The following is a 22,584-nucleotide window of genomic DNA, read 5'->3' on the forward strand; positions in this document are numbered from 1 at the left end:
TCAAACCTAACTTTGCTTTTATGTCACTGCATGGCCTGTTTATAATAGAAATAGGGAGTTACTACTTCCTTTTAAACTTCTGCTGAAGTTCTCCTTATTTGTTTTTTTTATTAGTGTTTTCTTCATGTTTTATTTTCACTAACTTGAAGGGCTTTGAAATGTTTGCATTGATGGTGTTAAAAAAGTAAGAAAGTCTGTGATTGACTGACTTGAAATTTCTTCCACAATAATAACCAGGATTTTACAGAGTCCGTGGTAGATGTGTTTGTTACTAAATGCATCTGTACTCGTTATGAGGGGATTCTGCTGAAAGTAGTAGTGCAATACCATGCGTTACTAGAAGACTAGTGTTTGGAAAGCAGTGCTCACCTGCATGGTGTGTATAGTTCAGGAGATGATAAAGCAGTTGAAAATTGGAAAGCAAGATGCTGCTTTACCTGAAGTCAACAAAATGTCTGATAGTCAAACTGAAATGCAAGAGAGGAAGTAAAGAGTATTAAGATTTAGCACTGACATAATCCTCTGCATCTTTTGAGTGCTAGAGATATTAACTATTTAAGCCTCTAGATAAATTTTTCAGTGTAAAAAGAAATACATACATGTATTATCCTTTTTCTCTCTTGGCAAGCCATGCAGACTGAAAGGCTAAATAACTCACCCAAGGCTACACATCACTGGCGAAACCTGGATAAACGTGGCTCCCGGGCCTGTGCAGCTTGTGCTGCATAGCAGTAGTATATGTCTTAGTGGTGTCTGAGTAGAAATAACTACACAAAATCCCTATTTTGATGTAGACAGCAAACCTAAGATACTGTATAATAATACTGTACAATGAATTTGCAGCCGTAACACAAATGCTAATCTAGGCAAACGGCAGTACTGTACCTGGGTAGTGGTAGCTGTTGTATTGTTCCAGCCAATAAATGTTTAATTATCTTTCATAGTAAAACTCGTCTAAATAAAGTGCTCTCCCCAGAACCACTGCACTAGGGCAGCAGCAGAGGCTGATGCTCGGGTCAGTTGATACTCTTTGGTACTATTAGAGGAGATTAAAGATTTGGTGCTATTTAAAGGAGAAGTAATGCATCTGAAATCTAATGGACTTATAGACTGTTGGTTCTGGAGTGTAACATTTCCTGCTACTCCTCAAAACAATTGTGGAATTAGTTATGGTTCTACAGATTTTTGAAAGTCTCCTGTTTATTTCAGTATACTCACATTTTGTTAATTAAGTTAGTCAACTTAAAGGTGTTGAGCGGCTAGTTCACTACTGTTCTTCTCCCTTGTAGGGCTGGTTTGGATGTAGTGTTTGTAAGATGGGTGTAGGTGTTTCTGGCACTGGAAGGAAAAACAAGCCTTTGGGTTGAGCGGTAATGTACAGTCCTTGCAGGTGCTGTCCTCTTGAGGTCTTCCATGTGTGTGTGGCTGTTTTACCTTCTCCGCTATGCAGCTGCCGTTAGGTATTGTTCATATAGCCAGATGATTTCTGTCAGTGCTCTCTGTACTCAGTGTGGCAGTTCTGGATGTATTGATGTGCATGTGTTTAGCTGCTGAAGAAGGACTTCTTTCAACTGAGAAAACTGACCAAATATATTAGCGATATGCACTGACCTGTCTGAGAGATGAAATTTTATTTCCAAACTGAATGGATACTTCAGTTACTTTGATACAGGTTTTTGAGTCCCTGAGACTAGATACTCATACAGCAGCAGCTCTGGCAAATCTTATTTTCAGATGCACCTGTGTGAAAATTGAGGTGGTTTTGAACAAGATATGTGTGGGATTCAGGAATAAAATGGCAGAGATGGTGCTGAGGCAGGTTCAGGAACATGCATGAGAAGAGGTTGGGAGCATCTAAGTAGGCACAGTTGTGGCGCATCTAAATATCTCTGTTAAATATGTTGTTAAGGGGTTTTAGTTTTCTTTGTCATTGTTGTATAGTCAATTATCTCTTCAGTGCATTGCCCTGTGACAGGACTGTGCCACTGTTAATTTGTTTTATAGTAAGTGCAGTTCAGTCATGCCTTATACTACAGAATAAAAGTAAATGTATTTCAGCAAAGATACAGTATTCAACAGGAGGCCCTTTAATACTGCACTACAAACCACTATACCACGTACCATTATGCTGACGTGTTTCATCAGAAGTGAAGTTATAATTTAATAACAGAAGTTTTCCTTCCACAGTGAAGCGGGGGGGGGGGGGGGGGGAATAAAAGTGTTTAAAAAAGAATATAAAAATGACAGCACCTTGAATAATCAGTCCAGGAGAAATATAAAGTGGAGCAATATTCATATCTGTCTGTATCTGAAAATTGAACTATAAAATCCCAAATGATTACAAATAGTCTTTGTGTTTACCATCAGTGAAGTCAGCCAGCTGCGTAGATCAACAACCTATGATACTTTTAATCTGCAATGTTTTGTTTAAATAACCCATTTATATTAAAAAAAAATCCACTATTCTTCTTTCCAGTGGTTGCTAGCTATGGCCATAGCAACAGATAGTGATGTCGCAAGTGGAGTTCAATGTGTTGATTATATGATAAACTGGAGACAGAGGGAAAGAGATACCCTGTTTACAAATATCTTGAATGCATTCAGAGCTTTATAAGAAGAGGAGACTGGAGAAAATTGACTTATTTTATTCTAAGTCTTTGGTCTGTTGTTGACAGAGATGTATATTTTGTCTTGAAAGTCTGGATTTTTCTTCTAGTTTGAGAACTGCTGTTGCTGGAGTAGCACACATTGGTGTGGTTCAGTAAGATAACACCCCAGAGCCGTGATTTAAGCACACACAGGTTCTTGTATCAGCTGTACTAAGCCTCATTGCTTAAAATGTAATGATAAAAAACAAAGGAGTGGCATTGTGCGATAATAATTAAGTTGTATTAAATAAGAATTAAAGCTGCTGAAAACCAGGGAGTGGGGGGTGGGGGTGTAGAAAAAATACATTTGGACATAAGTAGTGCACTTAAGAATATTATTCCTTAGTTTGTTACTGTAATTGCTTGCTTCTGGATTGGTAGCATTGTCTCTCATGGCAAACATCTTTCGTGCTCAGTCATGTAGTGATTATCTTGGGTTTTGTTTTGTGGGTTTTTTAATCTGTAGACCAGTAATTGCTTGATATGAGCATGGTTTTTAAATATGTTTGGGAGAATTCATCTGAACATCCTATCTGGGAGCCTCTGTCTCCAAAGGCTAAAAATAAGCTTTTCCGAGGGTGAACTGCTAAGATTTTTATAACAAGACTCAATAATTGATGATTCTACCTAAATCTCAGATACTTTTTTTTGGTAACAGTTCTGTACACATATGAAGACACTTGTGACAATTTTTTGGGGGTTTTGACTGTTTTTCTGTGTGTCGTGTTTTCTAGTTCACTTCTTGGGGTTGGGTGGTTGGAGGCAAGGGCGGTGAATTGTTCTGATGTAGTTCTGGTTTTGTTTTTTATTTTTATTATTCTTGACTAGCCCACGTGTTTAAATCCAGTAGCCAAAACTGAGCGTAAGCCACACTGGGCGAGAAACATAGTTATTTCCTAAATTTTCCAACAGTGCTGCTGTTCTCACTCTCTTGTGAGGTTTGTCTGTTTTGCAGTCAGTTATTCCTTCTGAAATACAACATTTTGAACTTGTTTATCGAACTGCAAACCTCAGGCTTGTGGAGAGGCTTGAACAGGTCTTCTGCATTTGGAATTCTAATTCTCTTTTGCAGAGTCTTTGGAACTTTTATCTGCAGGTTTAGTAGTGAAATCTATATTCAGTCAACAAACACCTATGAAAACATTAGATAATGCCAGGCCAAAGACAGACCCTGTGGGTTTCTACCTGATAAAACTTTCCAGTCAGGTAGTGGATTACTGATGATTTGTCAAGTATGGTTTTTCATCCACTTCCATTCCAGGCTTACACTTGCTTTACATGAAACAGGTTTTGTGTAATGTATTTGTGAACAAGCGTGGAGAACAGTGTCTATAACCTTGTCAAACCAAGACCTTGCAAACTCCGAAACTAGTTCCAGAGAATAGGTAAGCCAAGCTTAAAACATGGAAATTCTGCCACTGCTCTCATTTTCTCCTGGAAATGTATCTGCTAAACCTGTTGACAGCTAGTGATCCTTCGTTCCATGATAGTGTTTGGCCTCTGCCTGGCAATTAGGACTGCCTTCATTATTCTTGTGTCATCTTGGGATGCTTTCGTGACTAGAAATTCTGGTCACTTCCCAGAAACACATGTGCCATGGCATAGCTAGAGAAACAGCAGTATAAACTAGCAGTGATTGTAAAATCAAGGCATTCAGTTGTGTAGTTATACTTAATATTCAGTGGCTGTGTCAGTATAAAATTGTCATTAGTAGATGGTGGATTTGCAGTAACAACATATCTGGAACCTGAAATCTAGATTTCAGTTTTGTGAAACTGGCATCCAGTCACAGCTCTTAGTGCTTTGTCGCTATGGGCATGTTGCTCTGTGATTGCGTCCCGAAAACACAGACTGTTCATGGGAGACACATATTTAAATAATTTTGATTAATAATGCCCCATCAGAATTGGAAGACACATGGGTGGTGAAATGCTCACTCTGTTAAGCCATGCATGCACTACTCTGAGTCAGGATTTCACTTGAACAGCTGTTTTTAAATGCAGTGTATCTGTATGTTTTTCCGAAAGGGGAAATCCATGGGGGAAGTCTTCCGTTAATTACACTGTTATAACTCTAATCTCTCCCGTTTCTATTAACATCACTGTTAGTTGTGGAGGAAGATTGGTGCCTGCTGTGTAACGTGGACAAAAGTTTCTAAAAGATGAACAGAGGTTTTCCAGTTAAAAATGTCTTGTAAAGAGGGATTGATACTCGTATTAGCTGGAGATAATATTGGAAAAGAGGCTTTATGAGGGTCTTTGTGCTAAAATATCGCACGCTGGTTCATGAGCAGATGGCAGCCCTCTAAGAGAAAGTCTAATCAGGTTACTCTCTGATTTTCGTTTTATGATGTTTTTATAACCTAGTACTATGTATTTATTGTGTAATCTGGTAGACTAATAACCTAACAAAGATCCACTCGGAGAGTAGATTTTAGTATTTTAGCATTAAAAACCATTATTAATGGAAATCCACCTATTTAAGATACTGAACAGTTCATTTGCGACATTTTACTAAATGATGCAGTTTTCAGCGCAGGAAAAATTTGTTTAACTCCAAAAACTGTGTCTTAAATGCCTTAATAATGATATCCCCTTTGGAAAATTCCTTTTACTTCTAAAGGTCTGATTCATGTTTCGCTGATGTTAACAGAATAATTTCCAGAAGCTTTAGATCAAACTTAGAGATCATTTGCTCCAGATATTTTTTTATAGTACTTGGACAATTTGGAAGGCTGCAGTTAAAAATCCCAGTGTGTTTCTAACTGCTGAATTCTGGCTGCAATAAATGGAAGTGATGAAAATCTCATTAGGTGCCTGCGTACATGTTTGGATACTTAGAAGAACTGGGTATGTAAAATGACTTGTCTCCATCATCGCTGCCTTATCCCATCCTGTCAGGCCATAGCCTTTGTTTAGGCAGCATGTCATAAATGTAGCTTGTAGTTTCAAAAGCTTTGAGATCCATCTGTTCTGGTCTCTGGCTGCTTCTGTAGTGAAGGTGTCACTGAAATGCTTGTAGGACATCGTAATACTGAACTGACTGTTATAACTGCCTACCACTCGCAGGCATTTATGTTGCTGTTTGTATATTAGCTGTGGTTCCCGACAGGCTTCTACTGAGCTCCAGAGAAACTTTAAAAATTCTTTTATTAAAACGTATGATTTAAACTGCTCCTTTCCCAACGCTTAAGAAATCCCGAAGGATCTGTCTGCTTAGTTTACTTGCTGGTTGTTCCCATCTTGAAAATGTTAGCTTGAGTTAAATTCGATATTGCTTTAAAAAGCAATATTTATATTTTTCATGCATTTGATGCTGGGTATGAATCACTGACAGGTCCATTCCACCTGCTGCAGTTGTCTTCCTCAAATATGCAGGTAAACTGAGCAGCCTGGAATCCGATTTTCCTTGGAACATTAGGGTGGTGCTGTCATAATTTAGAAGTTATCATACAAAGGAAAAAAAACAAACAACTAAAACAAACCCGGGAATACATGTGAAGCCCATTTTAGAGTGCTCTGTGCAGCTGTTGTGCAAAAAGTGGCTGCAACCCTGGTAAGGGCTGGGGCGTGAATCTTCAGATGGCTTAGAAATATTGGAATTAATGAGTCCTTAAAATGTGACTAATTGATTTTGCTGATGCATGAGGCTCATGCTTGATCTAAATAACACTCCCATAATCTGCAGCCTGTGAAGACTCATGTCTTGCTCTGTACCTCTCTTTAGTTAATGAAATTCAAATGCTGTTTTTCCCACAGAACTATTAAGATATCAGTAACTCATTTTGGGGTTTTAAATTTAAAATTTATGTGATGTAATTGATGACCCCAAAAAGTTGTCTTCAGTAGTTGCTTTGTTTTCCTGTCTTTTTCTCTATACAAATTAATATCAAACTTTTTGCACTAATTTGGACATGTAATTCACAACGTTTAGCCCTTTTGCACTGATCTTTTCCTATCAGTGATGTGCTAATATTTATTTAATCTTGAAAATTTACTTAATTTCACTCACAAATTTGTTCACATTCCAATAAATACTTGTGTAAGTCACTTCATTTTAAACAATCTTCTTACTAAATACATTTTAATTCCCTCTAGTCTTGACTAGTATATAATGAATGTAATGATTTAAATGTCAAAATTTCCAGCCAATTTAATACAGGTAGTAACAGCATGCATCTCACCAGTATTTAAAGATCACCTTTAAAACTCTGGGTGCAGTTGCACTGGCATCAAAGCAGTTTGAAATATCTTTCAGTGTTTTTAAATAATCTTTCTAATGCTGCTTTCTATAGAACTGAAGTAGAAATGAATGTAAATCTCATTGTCTTTTAATATTCAATTATTAGCACTTTGTTGGAATTTTATCTTTATTTGCTTTATCAAATGTCATATTAATTGCATTTTATATCCCCACTCTGTAAATCTATCACAGTTTCTTTGATTAATTTTCTAACCCAATTAAGCTAGTACAGGTTCGTTGAATAAAGCAAAAAAAAATCATACTGTGATTTTTTTTTAGTAGTTTTTATAATAAAAACTGTCAATAAAGATAATGTAAACAGGATCTTTAGCTGATGTGTGATGATTGATTTCGGAGCTGAAAATATAGCCTTATATACTTATTTATTGGGGTCTAGAGCACAAGTCTTAGGAGGAACAGCTGGGGGAGGTCAGCCTGGAGAGCAGGGGGCTCGGGGGGGACCTGATCGCTCCCTCCAGCTGCCTGACAGGGGCTGTGGGCAGGGGGGGTCAGTCTCTGCGCCCAGGGAACAAGCGACAGGGCAAGAGCAAACGGCCTCAAGTTGTGCCAGGGGGTTTAGATTTAGGAAAATTTTAACTGGAAGGCTTGCCAAGCACTGGAACTGGCTGCCCAGGGAGGTGGTGGTGTTGCCGTGCTTGAAGGTATTTAAAAGACATGTAGGTGCGGCGCCTGGGGATGTGGCTTAGTTGGGGCTGGGCAGTGCTGGGCTGATGGTTGGTCTCTGCGATCTTAAAGATCTTTTGCAACCGAAATGATTCTGTGGTTCACTGATAGCTTTACAGGAGTTCATAAATCCACATTGGAAAATTGAAGGGATATGAATAAAATAGACACAGCCTTTGAATACTGTTCTGTTCTCACTGATTTTTCTATGCCCCCTCCTACGTATAAAAAGGAGTATGCTGTGTGGATAGGAACGTGTGATTTCTCCTACTGCTTTAAATGCTTTTTCAAAAGCAAAATAGTTGTGAATTATCAACGTTAACCACACCATTCCAAAACAAGAGGAAGACATGCAGGAGTGTTCATCACCGGTTCATTAGTGGTACAAATACTTTGACTTAGCACTGACATTTTAAGGCCCATTGATGTATGAACTTGTTTAATCCTGTATAATAATTTTATGTGTTGCTTCAACCTCTTGCTCAAGGATAGGACTAATAGCACAGCTGAACTCAGTGTGGCTTCTCATCAAGTAATAGGCATGAAGGTAGGAGTTTCTTGCTTCAAGTCTTGCATTGATTTCCAAGTTTGTGCCTGTCCTGGTGTGCATTAGTGTCAGCTCTTTGCTCCACAGGCTTTCTCTGGAACTTTATGTGCTCTTTTATTCTTATCTGGGTTTTGAGCCTCCTGCGTCCTGTTCAGTTAAGCCCTTAAATTTTTACGTGTTATCTCTAGATTAAACTTTATCTCTTATAGTCAAGAAAAGACCACCTAATACATGTAAAATGCACAGTAACCAGCCCTACTGCAGTGCAAGTGGGTAATGCTGCCTACAATGGAGTTTATAGAGACATTTGTTATGGAGCAGCCCTAAGCAAGAATAGACTTGTGTTATACAATGACATTTATTGACTCCTTCAGGCCTACACCAGTGCAAACTACAGGGTTGTGCTTTCCTACCTGCTTTAGATTAAACAAAAACTCTTCCCTACGTATCTATACACAGACCGTCTGTGTATATCAATTAGGCTGTAGCTTGGCAATGTTCTCGGCTCTGATGTTGTAATAATTAGCGACACTATAAATACAGGAAGTTTGCCTTCTGAGGTTCTGCTTTGATTTTTACTTGTTTTTTCCCCTGCTAAACTATGTGTTGTTATTCCCTGAGCGTCAGTCTTCAATAGGCTGGCTTTCACTTCTTGAGAAGGTTTTCAATAAAACTGACTTTGCAGCATACTGATGGTTGCCAGGACTGTCGTTAGCCCATGATGATGCAGTTTGCAGGCTATTGGACTCTGTTGTCATTTGCTGTTTCTCGTGTAACTTCATTTGAACTGTTCTGGTTTCATACATTGTAGCTTTCTGTATGTCCCCCGTAAACATTTTACACGATCTAAACAGCGAAAAGTCTTAGAGGCATCAAAGATCTGAAGTATTACTTGTGAACGTGTTTGAAATCAGGCTGGTTTTGATTCCCCCACATCTTGATTTGGGTGACCAATGAATATTGTATCAGTCAGTAAAGTCTGAAGTGTTGTATGGGTTTTGCCTAGTGGGTACCATTCTTCTGGTTTCAGTGCCATCTTTCTCTTTCCTAAATAGAGCCATCACACTTGAGAATCAGCTGGTGATCCTTGCAACATCAGTGACCGATGCAGGAGGCTACTACGTTCAGGCGGTCAATGAAAAGAATGGGGAGAACAAGACAAGTCCGTTTATTCATCTCAGCGTAGCAAGTGAGTATCCAAAATCTGGATAATATGCTGTTATACTGAGGTTGCAGACAGTATTCACTAAAGTGTGCTCTAATAAAAAGAGCCTTGCTTACAAAGGATTGGATCTTTGAAAGAGGTCATATTCTCCTGCTTGGTTTGGAGCATATTGTACTCCTTGTGCAGTAAGTGACCGAGGAGAGTATACGTCCTCGACAAATCACCCTCAGAGCCTTTTGTCTGATCATTTATTTTGTGCAAGGCAGGTACATGATGATATCCCTCGCTGTTTGTTGTGAAGTTGTGATCATAATTTCTTTTTAATGCAGGGGTTTATAATGTATTGTTTTCCATTGTACGTAAGTAAACAAGTCACTCTTCTGAGTGCAATTTTATTAATGAGTCTATTCCCAGTCTATGGCATTATTTTTACTTGGAGTTATCACAGAGTCCCAGGGAACATGCATTTCATTGTTATTACTTATTATTTTACATTGTGCAAATTGTATTAACACACCTACCATTACAGAGGTATTCCACAAGTAGATTTTACGGCAAAGGGGAGGGAAAAGCAGCAGAGCAAATGGGGTCAAAAAGGTGACTGCACACCAAGTATACTAATGTGCATGTGTAAACCACTGTAAAACATTCTGTAACTGTGTTTGTATAAAACATTAATTTTCTAAACATGTAGAATGGTTTGACTCCTTTTCTGAGGGTGTTTGGTAAAGATGTTTTTAATGTAGCAGCGAGGCAGGGGTATGTTAGCTGTGTGAATGTGAAGAGGTCTATTTGTGATTGTAGAAACGAAGAGATGACTGAGAGTAAATTGTTGATGACACTCGTAGTTCTACTGACAGGCTACTCTTATGGTTTGGGCTTCTAGATTATGTGAGACCCTCAGCTCTAGATCGGTCTGCACGATGAGATGCCCGAGATCTCTTGATCTTGGATACCATTAGATTTGGGGCAATCCCTATGGCTTGTTTCCTCATAAAAACAAAACTTGGGGGTCCGGGTTTCTGGGCAGGAAGTCTAGGAAATTGCTTTTGGAAATATGCTTATTTTTGACAGAAGTTCATCAAAAACATTGTGTCCCTGTGAAACATTTAATTTCTAAGCAAATACAACTTTTCTGCTAAAATTGCTAATCAGATTTAAAGGAAAGCTGTTCTTAAAGAATGGAAGCCCTACCAGTGGGTTTGGGGTCACTGTGGGCTGTAGGTAAGAAGCTGTATGGAGCAACAGGCGGCAGAAGAGACAAACCTGGGTTTTCTTCCAGATACATTTATGAACTAAATGAACTTTTCCAGGGCTTTATGCATATCTTTCTGAAGTGGAAATATTATTCCAAATCCACTTGTGAATTCTGGCTGTACTGTGGCATGTAGATTGTAAACATTATTATTTCTGACAGTATAAAGAGGTTTGCTAACACTTTAGTAATTTCATTTTTAAAGCAAATTTATATTGTTTGTAATGTGTGACCAATAATGTACTTCCCACTTTAATTTCATATCTTAATTAATGCTAGAAGTAGTCTGTGATCATGCATGCATAACAAGTGCTATGCAAAGCAGAAGGTAGTGCAGGCATATGGAAAAGAAAACACTTGAAAATGCATACAGACTTAATACCATGAATGCAGTCTGTCTGGAATGTGGAAAAATAGGAAAGATTAAATGGATAAAATAGGAAAAACTAAATGGATAAATGAAAATGAAGAATGAGGCAAGATGCAAAGCCAAAAATGGATTTAGTTGTTAAAATTAAGATTAGCCAATAAGTTTTCTAAATTGTTGTTTTGATATCTGGGATTATTAATGCGTTGTGTATGTTGAAGAAAGTCCTTGGCCATAAGGCAACACAGTGTCTGCAAAGAAAATGAGATTAATGTGGTAATTCTGAACTTTGATCTGAGGAAGAAATGTATGTGATACTTTAGATAGAAGTAAACAAACCTTTTAGGTCCAGTAACAGAAAATAATCAAGAAAAACATAGTCCTGAAGAAATATGCAGAGAGTGGTTGCAGAAAAATGATTTATTTTGGAAGAGTAATAAAGAATTCCAGCAAGTGGTTGGAAACAGGTTGTTAAAGGTACATCCAGGTATGGAAGATGTCACATTGAATTGTCACTGTCTGAATTTTATCAGATGTTAAGAGTGATGACGCTTGTCATTTTCCATTAGGACATGTATAAAATTTAAAAAAGGTTTAATCAAAATCAAATAAACCACAAGGAAAGTGGAATATCCAATCTCTGTGGGAGTGGATTATATATTAATTATTGAGTACAACCTTGCTGCATGATTCAGCATGCATATTGCCACTTTTATTGAGGGCAAAAAGAAAAAAAAATTTAGAGATAATTCCCAGAGCAGTCATCCATTGAGAACAATGTTAGATATTCATAGCTTGTTATTCCTTGAAGGATATCGGTGTCAGACTTGCTGCAGCCTGTAGGAAAAGCACGTTTGCAGAATCAGCCTAAGAGCTGAGAAAGCTGTAAGCTGTCCTGCTCTAGTCCAAAATACGAGACTGAGAGTAGGAGGAAGGAATAGCCCTGAGCTAAGCAGGAGATGAGTTATAGGGCCTTATATTGCAGATTAAAGTCAATGTTGAATTGCAGCTGAAAATAAATGGAGTTTGAGCAACGTCTGGAAAAGACACTAAACTGTCCTTCAATAATAACTACATTTGATACATATTGAGTAAGAAGATTTGAAGATGTTGAACATGTTTAAAAAATACAGTCTAAATGCCCCAGTCATGATACATTCTCTAGTAGGGCTCTGAGTACTAAAGGTAAAGATATTTTCTTTCCTGTCAATCTAACCGATAGTTCATTGAGTCCCAAGCAGCATGAAGTCTTACATCTACCCATCACCCCCTGGTTACAAACATGATGCATGGAAGTTGGAAAACCTTCAAACAAAAGCCTTCTAGCTTGTCAGCATTGCTTCTTCTGAGCTTAGGTTTGCTTTTCTCTACATTCTGAGGTTAGTCAGACATTGAAAACGTAGGCATGGCAATGCCTGGGTTTAATGAAAATTAACAGCTCTTTAGAACATCTTGGTGTTTTTCGGATATGTACCCAGTATGCATTCCTTAAATATGCTTTGCACTGAAGCTGTGTTGGCCACTAGATATGGTCACTCTGTGAGAAGATCCAGATATCGAGCACTATTTTTCCCGAGCAACTGAGCCCCTAGCTTGGTTAAACATGGTGTTCTGCATGTCTGCCCTCTAAAGGCATGCATCTTAATTTGAAAGTCCAGGTCACAGCACGAGGTACAGTCCAACTGTGCTCGAAAACAATGGCTATTTCTTTCAAGTGGACAAGTTCCCACTGGTTTCAAGAGGATTAGATCATCTCTGAGGTGACAGGCTCTGGTAAAATAAAAATGATGTCCAACAGGCAGCATATTGGGAATAACGTCACATCTGAAATTAGTATGAGATGTCATAAATTAGTCCTAAATTTCAAATGTCTTAAAATCACTTGAGCTGTATACTAAGCTAATGAAAATCTTGGCTTTTTTTTTTTTTTTTTTTTTTTAACCATATGTCCCAGCTTTCATGTAAATAACACAACATTTTGGCTAGGAAAATTGGAAAGTCTGAAAATCTAGAGTTTGGCAACAGAAATAGTAACAAAACTCAGTTTGCTTTTTTTACTCACATACGTCACTTACTCCCTGTTGAGAATTCGCAATTGCTTTTTCAGAGGCTATCAGTATTAACTCCATTTCTGGAACTTCCTAACTTGACCAGAGAGGTGTGAGAATCAATCTATCGCTGAAGCTGTTGCAAGCTCCTTGGATGTAAATACCACTTTCGATAAAAAAAAAAAAAAAAGGGAAATCCTTAATGTTCCTTTCTGTTTCCATCTATTTAACGATAGATTTGATGGTATCTTAAATGGAACCTTAATTCTTTAGGCTTTTTCTTTCGTGCCTGTTCTCTCACAGGCAGATATACGCTGCAGCACGGATGCTCAGATCTCTTCCTAAAGACTCTGGCTTGTCAGGGGAATAAAGCAACATGCTTTTGATCTTGCCAGTCTTGGCAGGACACTTAAAGATTGTAGTGTTCATTAAAGTAAGGCCATCGTAAAACTCTTCCTAGAAGGCCGTATTCTGTGTATCAGCTACATTTCTCTGAAACTGCGCCAGACCTCTTATGGTTGTAGCATGGAACTTGGCGGGGGGGGGACCCCAACCAACAACAACAAAACCCCCCCACACACACACAAAAGAACCAAACAGAAAATCAACTTCTTAATGAAACCATAAGGATTTCTAGTATATATTTCAAGAGTTTAAGAAGTGGGGTTTTTTTCTTGGGGGGGTGGGGGAGATTCATAGGGAGTTTTTTATTGCTGTAAGGAGCTGGCTGTGGTACTTCCCACTATGTACGCAATGCGTGTCCTTGTCACTTTGTTGCATGATGACATGGCAAGACTCCAGTGCCACTTTAGAAGAAGTTTGCAAAGCCCTGCTGAGATTTTTCTATTATTAACTTCAATGCAATGCTGTAAACATGAGCACCATTGCCCCAGTCTTAGAAACTTTCAACAGTATGTACTGCTACTTCTGAGTTGAGTTGGAGTATTTTAGGAAAAATTTGGGAAAGTGTCCCCCAGTAAATGATTTAAATGGCAAGTTTGCAAAAGGTGGGTATGTGTAAGCTGCTCTGACAGCTTAGATGCTCTTGCTTCAATTGGTTTTGCAGCGCTAATCGTCTGGAACTGCAATTCAGGGCCTTGTGTCTGGACCTTGTTGTTAAGCTGTGAAATATTGTGATGCATGTTGCTTCAATAGATTTATTAGTAAATTAGATAGTCTCAAGACCTATTCATAACACTAGGAGATACAGAGTGTTCTGCAGACTGACGTCTTTTTCTGATGCAGGGTTTGTAAAAACAGAAAACAAGATTGATGAAAATTTTACAAACCTTGCCAGCCAGCATTTCTGAAGAGTCAAAGATAATAAAGCCAATTATCATTTAACAAAGATAAATTTTTTCCCTTGAGCACTGGCAATGCTTAAAAAAAAATAGTAAAAAAAAAAAAAAAAAAGTTGGGGGCTGAAAATTAAACTCCTGGCTTGGTTGCATTGCAATTAATTTAAAATACAAGGGTGTCATGTTGTTTTGCTCAGCTTCTGCTTGCAACAAGAAGAATTTTATTTGGTTACAGCAGACATTGATGTGAGGCTAAATAGACCCTGTTTGTCTCCAGTTGGTGCCTATTTTGTTTTTCAGTTTAACATATCAAAGCATGAATTTTACAGAGGGGAAGAGTCCTATTTGAGGCTCTCGGTACTGATTTTGCACTGAAAGTTTTTGTTTGTTTTTCTATTACAAAGAAAGGTTCTCATGATAGCATGAGATGTTTAGGTCATTTTCAGTGTCTATAAAAAGGAAATATTCTTTACATTGTTAGGAAAGGAAGTGGGGGAAAAAGTGCCATGTTACTTGTCAGTGTATTTGGTAGAATATTATTTTTGACATCCTTCTGTCACGTTTGGTAAGAAGATGAGTTTGCAGAAGATTCTGAGCAGACATTTTGCTCTCTGGAAGAGGCATTTCACTAACATAATTTTTTGTATTAACCATCAAGGTTTGTTGAAGTCAGCAGATGTTGAGGATCCTTCGTGGATATGTCTGAAGCATACCGCTGCATGAATTTTTCATAGCTAGTTCCAGCTTTCAGGTGTAGGCAGGGAAAAAAAAAAAAGACATGGGCTGGCACCCCTGGGGAATAGGTACTTCTATTCTGAGGTCAAATTCACGCAAGCTCTGTAAACTTGTCAGGCTGTTTTTAGTTCATGCCAAGGGAATTTACTACTTTTAGCCTCTCTGGGTCAGGGTTGTTGAGGGTAAATTAGTGATTTAATTATGCTGCTTTTATGCTTTTGGGTTTTTTTTTGATGGGGGAAAGAGGAGGAACATGGGATGACATAAAACTACATTTCTGTGCCATGATTGTCTGTGATTGCCTGAGGCTCTGACCGAATATGAGGGAAGTCTGACACAGAACAGCTCAGCCCGATGTGCACTGGTTTTAAGTCACTTTTTGAAATAATGACATTTCTTTCCCATTCCCATTTTCTACCCAGGTTTTGCTTTTTCTTTGTCAAGCAGGATTTCCAGGAAGGATACCCCCTGCCCCTCAGTGGTTGTGCCATGTGGAGTTTGATGAGTAAAACATGTGCCTTTTGCTTTGATGGTCACTTAACATTCTTTTGTTATCCAGGATGTTAATTTGAAGGAGACTGTAAAAGTGTTTGGGGTTTAAAACTGAACTTAAGAATAAATTCTGTGTAAATGCCATCTTTAACACCCTGGTAAAATACTGTCTCTTAATGCTTTTTCTTCAGTTGTAGCTCCAGTCTGCTCTATTACCAAAGGACATAATTTTTTTAATAGGGATCTTTGTTTCTTATTGATAATTTATTTTTGAGAAGTATTATTGAGAAATCTATTCTATTGAGAATAGGATGAGTATAACTTAACCATGCTTTAGAGAGAGAGAGATATATGTATATATTGAAGTTAAATGCATTTTAATAACAATTATAGCTCTAACAAAAAGGACTGAATTGAGTTAGTGTTAAACATTTGCTTTTGATATATTGGAACAAGTGTTAGTTTAAGCTTTATCCAGAGCTAGGAATTTCAGAGGAGGCTGTTTTCTCAATGGTTTACCCTATTATCTACTGCAAAACGGATACTGTATTGCAGTATAGAATTATTTTATATGCATTACAAAGAAATAACAGATGATGTTCAGGACTTAACAGCATTCTTGAACTCCGAATTTCATTGTTGGTTTTGGCTTTTTTTTTAAAAAAAAAAGCTTCAGCCAGATCTTTTCTGTATTTCTCTACCTACCTTCTCCTTAAAGGAAAACTTTCCTCACTTCGAACTGTAGTGATAGAAAGGGAAACCTGTGGTTGCAATGATAGATTGTGAAGCTGCAGGAAAAATGAGCCAAGAAACCTCTATGGCATCTTGAGCTTTTCTTTGGCTTCACCCAAATATTCTGTCACTGTTCTTTCTGATAAATAGCAGAAATATTGGTTGATCTCGAATTCTTTTGTCCTCTGGACTATTTTTGATAATACTTACTGCCACACATTGTGCACTTCTGCATCTGCTGCAGCCTCTGTCCTAGGCAACTGGTGTCTCCTCTGCTAGTAGTTTTTGTGATGGAAAGGCAATAAACTTTCTGCAAGACTTTTTTTTCAGTCTTACTATTGTAGCTAACTTAAACAGCCAAAATCACCGTAAAGCATGCTTAAATATCTGGCACTTAATTTTTTTTTTTTCATCGTGTTGCATCAACAAATGCGATAGTTTGAAGTACATGGTTTATAGCAAGAGTAGTTCCTTTTCTGACAAATGCAGCACAGCAGCCCTGTTGTGGGCACTCATCGCTGGCTGGTGATGCAAGGGAAATGCACACGAGCCGAGTGTGTGTTTCTTTGGCATATGTACATACATTATGCATACTGCTCTGAAAAAATGGCAAATGCTAAAGTTTCTGTAATCTAACATTATTTTAACACAGCTTCTTGTTACACTTGTCTGTTTATAAGGTTTGGGGTTTTGTGTCTGCAAGAGATCTGGAATTACACTCAAAATCCTGGGTTGTCTCCTAAACCCTTTATTTATATGTGACATATGCAATTAATCTCTCCCTATCTCTAATCGCTTTTGCTATTACATTCATTGGAGTGATTTGTATCCTATCTCTGTCACTGCTCTGTAATTGATATGTGGAGATAAGAGATTCTTAGAGGACACAAACAAGGAAAAGAGAAAATCGAATTTACCTTGCAATCATTTTATAAAATCTGACATACATCAATTATACATGCCATCCAGGAAAATGCCATCTTGAACAAACTGTGATGATTTGTTGGAAGACCAACATAAGAGAAATGCCAGAAAACTTTTCTGGACAGAAAAATACTGCTAGTTCAACAGACAGACTTTTCAATCTCACTGATTCACCTACTTTTTTTTTAAATAATACTGCAGAATGTACAAAGCAAGTATCTTTTTTTGATCAATGTTTTTCTTCAGTCTTCTACTAGTACTCTAGCATGGAATAAGATAAAGCAAGTTACTAAAGCAAGCATTGTTTCGATCAGACCTAAAAAGATAATGTTGGCTTTATTCAACATTGAATCCTCTTTCACGGGCAAAAGCAGTAAAACTGGTAGTGCGCCCAGTTCCAACCTAACTGCATTCTGCTGTGAAAATATTCCTATTGAGCTTCTCTTTTCTATTTCATTGCAGTGAGAAGTGAACTAATTTTCTCATGCTTATTTAAATAATACTTTGTACTCGTGATTAGTTCCAATTGTTGGCTTGAGAGTAGTAGTTCCTGTCCATACTTGTAAGTTTAAGTAGTACTTTGGGATCTCTGAAAAGCTCTTCAATATGTACTGATAATATTACAAATATTAATGTCTAGTATATAGATAAATAATATGACTGTAATAGTAGTCATAAAACTCAGAAGATTTAAGTCAATCAACATCCAGTGCTGGCCACTTCCTTGGACTGTAGGGCTGGCAAACAATCTTTTCCCTAGGACTGCTCGTTTCTTTGTTGTCTTGTACACCCAAGATAAATAGCACTTTCTAAAAACTTCCAGAGGAGACAGAAGTGTGGTGATTTGTAGGCATTTGTAAAGGGCTTTGCATTTCAGTTTATGTAAGTATCGTAATTCTGAAGCTTTAAAAGCAATAGCTGCTGGAGACTCGCATATCAATTTACCCCTTTTGAACATTACCTTTTAATCTCTTGAGTCCCATTCTGCTATTCCATACTCCTGGAGTATCCTAGGGAGCAGAGTTGAAATCTTTCACTTTGTTTCCCATCTTTACACGGTTGGGTGTATTTAAAGTATAATTTTCACTTACTTAAAGTTGCTAAACCCTACTGAATGGGCTTTTTACCAAGAAATTAAGAATCGGTAACTTGGTGAAATGAGCTTCAGCTTAAACATGCTGTTTTGGGGAGTGGAGAAAATAACACGTTTAGAGAAAAATATCTGTGTAATATATGGCTGTGACAGCTCTGTAATGAGGCAGGTTGTCCTGGCTAGTCTGTGAACAAGAGTAAAAAGATACAAAGCTCTGGCTTAGGAAAATAATGAGGAGCATCTTCCTACTTATGAACTAAATAAACTTGCAGTGTGTAGGGTTGTTGGGTTTTTTTTTTTTTATTCATAGGAGTAGGACTTGTGCTTCAATTTAGAAAATAAGTAATTTAGGAACTGGTTGATGATGTTCTTTAAACTGTCATGGCACTAGGCAAGCTTGAAATATCTTACAAACAATATAGAGAAGGAATAATAAATATGCTCAAAACAGATGTTTAATAGAGTAACTTTTGCACTTACTCAGTTACTGCAAAGCCCAAATATATCCTAGAGACTGCATTACACATGCTAAAGGTCTGCATGGCAGAACTGCCCGCCAGCATATTTACAAAAACTAATTTTCATCTCAAGCTTTTACAAACATATGGTTGCTTGAGGGTTATCATTTTTAAAGTTCTTCATATTAAAGATGTTTTTAATTTCTTCTCAATATACATCACAGAACAGGAAAATTGAATAAGGATAGAAACCCCTCACATGTCTGTGTCATCCTTCTGCCAGATCAACGTGATTTGTCTGAGTAATTCCAAAAGTGCAGACAATAGCCTGTGTACAAACAAAACTGAAAAAACAGGGATTGCAACCGCAGCCAAAGCATGGAAGAATGAGGACATGCAAGATCAAGGGCATCTGTAAAACTAAATTTTCTTCTCTGTATAGGCACATTATAATAACATATTTAATGTGATTGGTACTGTTGTTTTGTTCAGTAGACAAGGTGAAAGTTACTTATACACTATACAACTAGGTTTCTTTTTTTTTTTTTAAATCAGCTAACGAATTTTTGCTCCAAATTTTCACCAAAAAAAAGTTCAGTATTGGAAACCTTTTTAGATTTTAGTAAGGACTTGCTATGAATTTTAAAATAATATAGAATTGGACCTTCCTACCTCATTTGTAATAGGAAGAGAAACTCCGACGTGACTGTAACCTGGGTTGCTTCACTTGATGTACATAAAAGCTGGGCTGATTTCTTGTCCACCAGGTTGTACCGTGGGAGCTGTAAATTGCCGATCTGGGATGTTGGTTATCCTTCGTTGTTGTACTACTCACTTTCATATATTGTCGTTGGCATCTGGGCAGTGGTTAGACATCAGGGTAACCGAAGTTCTGATATGTTTTTCCTCCCATGCAGACTGCTGTAAGGTGATAGAAACGCCAATTTCTTTTCATGTGCAGACTGTTGTCTATGCCTTTAACCCCCTTAAAAATAATCCATAATCCAAAACTCTGCCATTTTATGGTGGATAAATCATTTTAGCTATGGAATGTGGGAGCAAAGTTACAGTTCCTCTAATCTGGGAGAATGTCATTGTTGAACAGCGTACCTGTAAAGGGCTGTAAGCTGTCTGTGATAAAAAAGGAAGGAATATGGCAGCTAGGAAAGTGCACACGGTGTCCTAGTCTCCAAGGCCCTGTTTGCGCAAAAATTTTATTAAATTTTGTCCAGCTATGTTTGCTGTTAAATATGTTTACAAGCTGAGATCAAGTAGTTTACTGCTGTTGTGTGTAGGGAAAACACTGCAGGGGACAGTCGCGTGGCAAAGGGAAGCCAAGAGAGTGTGTGCTTGGTGGTTCTTTTTATTCCCTGCTTGCTCCTTGTGCATTAAGGAGGGATAATAAGAAAAGCTTGTTTATTTACTCCACATTGGCTATATTTGGAGCTGTTCTGCAAAGCCATGGGCTCATAAACCTGACTTGGTAAAGGCTTAAAAAGCCAGCGGTGGTGTATCTGCTGGGGGAAGGGAGCGTGCAGCCCCCACTGCCTTCCGCTACCCTCCTGGCTTTATCAGATGGCTGTGAGTGATACTGTCATAGCTATTAAAGGAAGTAATTGGTAGTGAGTGATTAAAATTGCAGATGGCCTTTTCAAGGTGATTATGAATATTAAATCAGGTCGGTAAAAGCTTGCTGAAAAGGCCCATGAAACTGCAAAATGACTACGCCAAGGGTGACAGCGTACAAAGAGGATCTCACAGGCATGCTGTGCTCATCCAACCCCCACGATCAATCGGTCAACCAGCCAAAGAACGTCCAGAAGCAAAATGATCCAAGTGGATCTGTTGTATCAAAGGAGGTGCCTTTTTAGGCTGTAAAAGCCTCTGTGCAAAGAACCTCCTGCATCTTGCTCCTCTTTTCTATAGGATGTTATCCCAGGCCCATCGCTGTCATCGTTGAGCAGTGACAGGTCTGCAAAGTCCCCTACGCCATGCAGAGCTGTGTCATTAACACTGATCTTTTCCTGTTCTTTTCCAATTATATGTGATTATGACAAATGTTTCTTTCCACATCACCCATGGAACAAGGCCAAGAAATACTGTGGAGTGATTTAATTTCATTTAGTGATCTTTATCTCACAAAGCAAAGGTTATGTGGGAGTCTAAAAAAAAAAAAGTAAGGTTCATCTTGTTCTGTAATTTAAAATGAAAACTTCAGATGCAAACAAAGATAAAGGTAGTGAAAACAAAAATGTCTTCATTTAGAGCTCTCCTTACTTCCATGTATATTTCAATACAAGTGCAGAGAACTTTGACATATGTCTAAATAGCTTGTGAACTTAGAGCCTGAGGGTTTGTTTTCTTGTGCCTATTGTGATTATAGAGTCATCGCTTTTGGACCAATTTCATGCTTTCAAACACAAGATTTTTGTGTGGTTGCTTATACTTCAACGTATTACTACAGTATTGATCTCAAACTTCATACTGATCTATCTAATCTGCTCTTAAACTGCAAACCACCATGGGATTTATTGCAAATATTTATATAAATGTGGTTTTTGTAATTATTGTTTATTACCATGGGTGTGATGGGAATAATTTGTTTAATCATTTGAGGAGCTCCTTCCCCTTCAGACAATATTTCTGTTTACTTGAGTTTTGTGGTCATTGTAATGGTAGTGGGTTTCTTGCATATTGATTCTTCATCTAAATTAATATTATTTCACTTAGGGATAGTCCCTTGGTAAATTTGATAGAGAAATCTGTTTATTCCACTACAATAATGCTCATTTCTAACCATATTGGCTAAGGAACAGGTCTATGGCTTCCTTGACAAAAACATTTCAACCATGCAAGTGTGTTAAAAACTATTCTAAAAAAAAATACTCAATTATTATTGGCTCATTGCTAGTCAAGGCAGCAGGCATGTTTTTAAGGGATAGTTGGTCTCAGCAGATACTCAGTGTTTCCCTTTAACTATGGAAAGACAATCCACCTTCTAATGAAATTAGAAAGTACCCAAGAAGTTATGAGCAATTGGGGTTTTTTTCTAATGAAAGAAACAATTATTTAGAATATAAACATATTACATTTCTCCACCCTCAAGACAATGTGTTGATTTTTAACTCTTCAAGAAGTGCTTTGTAGGAAAGGTAAGCACAGTAAATTGAAAATTGTTTAAAATTGAAAGCATCCTGATAGAATGTGGGCTATCAGTGGCTACCTTGCTTTTTGTAAAGGATGTAGATTACTTTTTCTATATGGCCAGAATGGCACATTACAGCTCAGAGGGCCAAGGATTCTTTGGAAACTGGCACTGTTGGCCATGTCAGCAAACACGAAGGCTTGCACGGGATGTGATGGGGAGAGGAAGGCTGCCTTTGATTAAACTGTGCCTGCTAGATCTGGTAGGTTCATTGACAAAGAGAGCAAATTGCCCTCTTCATAGGCTAATGAGGACAAATATTATGGAATCTGCAGATCTTACTGGACTTGATAGTGACTGTTGAATTCCTGTCCTGAGTATAATGCAGAATTTATTTTTTTAAAAAAAAAAAAAGTCTGGGATGGTCACACGTTTGTGTTGTAGCTTGTAACGGTGTTGGTACCTTGCCATTACCAGTGCTACAGAAACAGTCAGCTGGGCTGCTTGAGGGCTTTGTTTCATGGTGTAAAGACAGAAAAAACAGTGTCACTTTAAAAATTCACGGATAAATCTTTTTTTTACAAGACTATTACAAATGCTTTCAAAGGGTGTTTACAATGGAAGGAAGTGACAGACCTCTCATTAGTGTGGCAGTGTGAGATGCTATAGCATATGTGCTCACAAAGGGGGGGGATGAAGTAACACTCTTTCTGGAGTTTATGGCTAGCAGATGCAGGTAGCTAATGTTTGT

At 37.9% G+C, this 22,584-nt stretch overlaps 1 protein-coding gene across 4 annotated transcripts in view; it reads left to right on the forward strand.

The window, feature by feature from the left end:
- SDK1 (sidekick cell adhesion molecule 1) overlaps positions 1-22,584 on the forward strand; it is a 418,908-nt gene that overhangs the window by 194,722 nt on the left and 201,602 nt on the right. For all 4 annotated transcript variants that reach the window (XM_040591242.1, XM_040591243.1, XM_040591241.1 and 1 more), the window contains one exon: positions 9,177-9,310. In XM_040591242.1, coding sequence (XP_040447176.1) covers positions 9,177-9,310 — 134 coding nt within the window. The remainder of the gene's footprint in view (positions 1-9,176; positions 9,311-22,584) is intronic.

Source organism: Falco naumanni, chromosome 4, assembly GCF_017639655.2.
Source record: "Falco naumanni isolate bFalNau1 chromosome 4, bFalNau1.pat, whole genome shotgun sequence".
In the NCBI taxonomy this organism is placed as follows: domain Eukaryota; kingdom Metazoa; phylum Chordata; class Aves; order Falconiformes; family Falconidae; genus Falco; species Falco naumanni.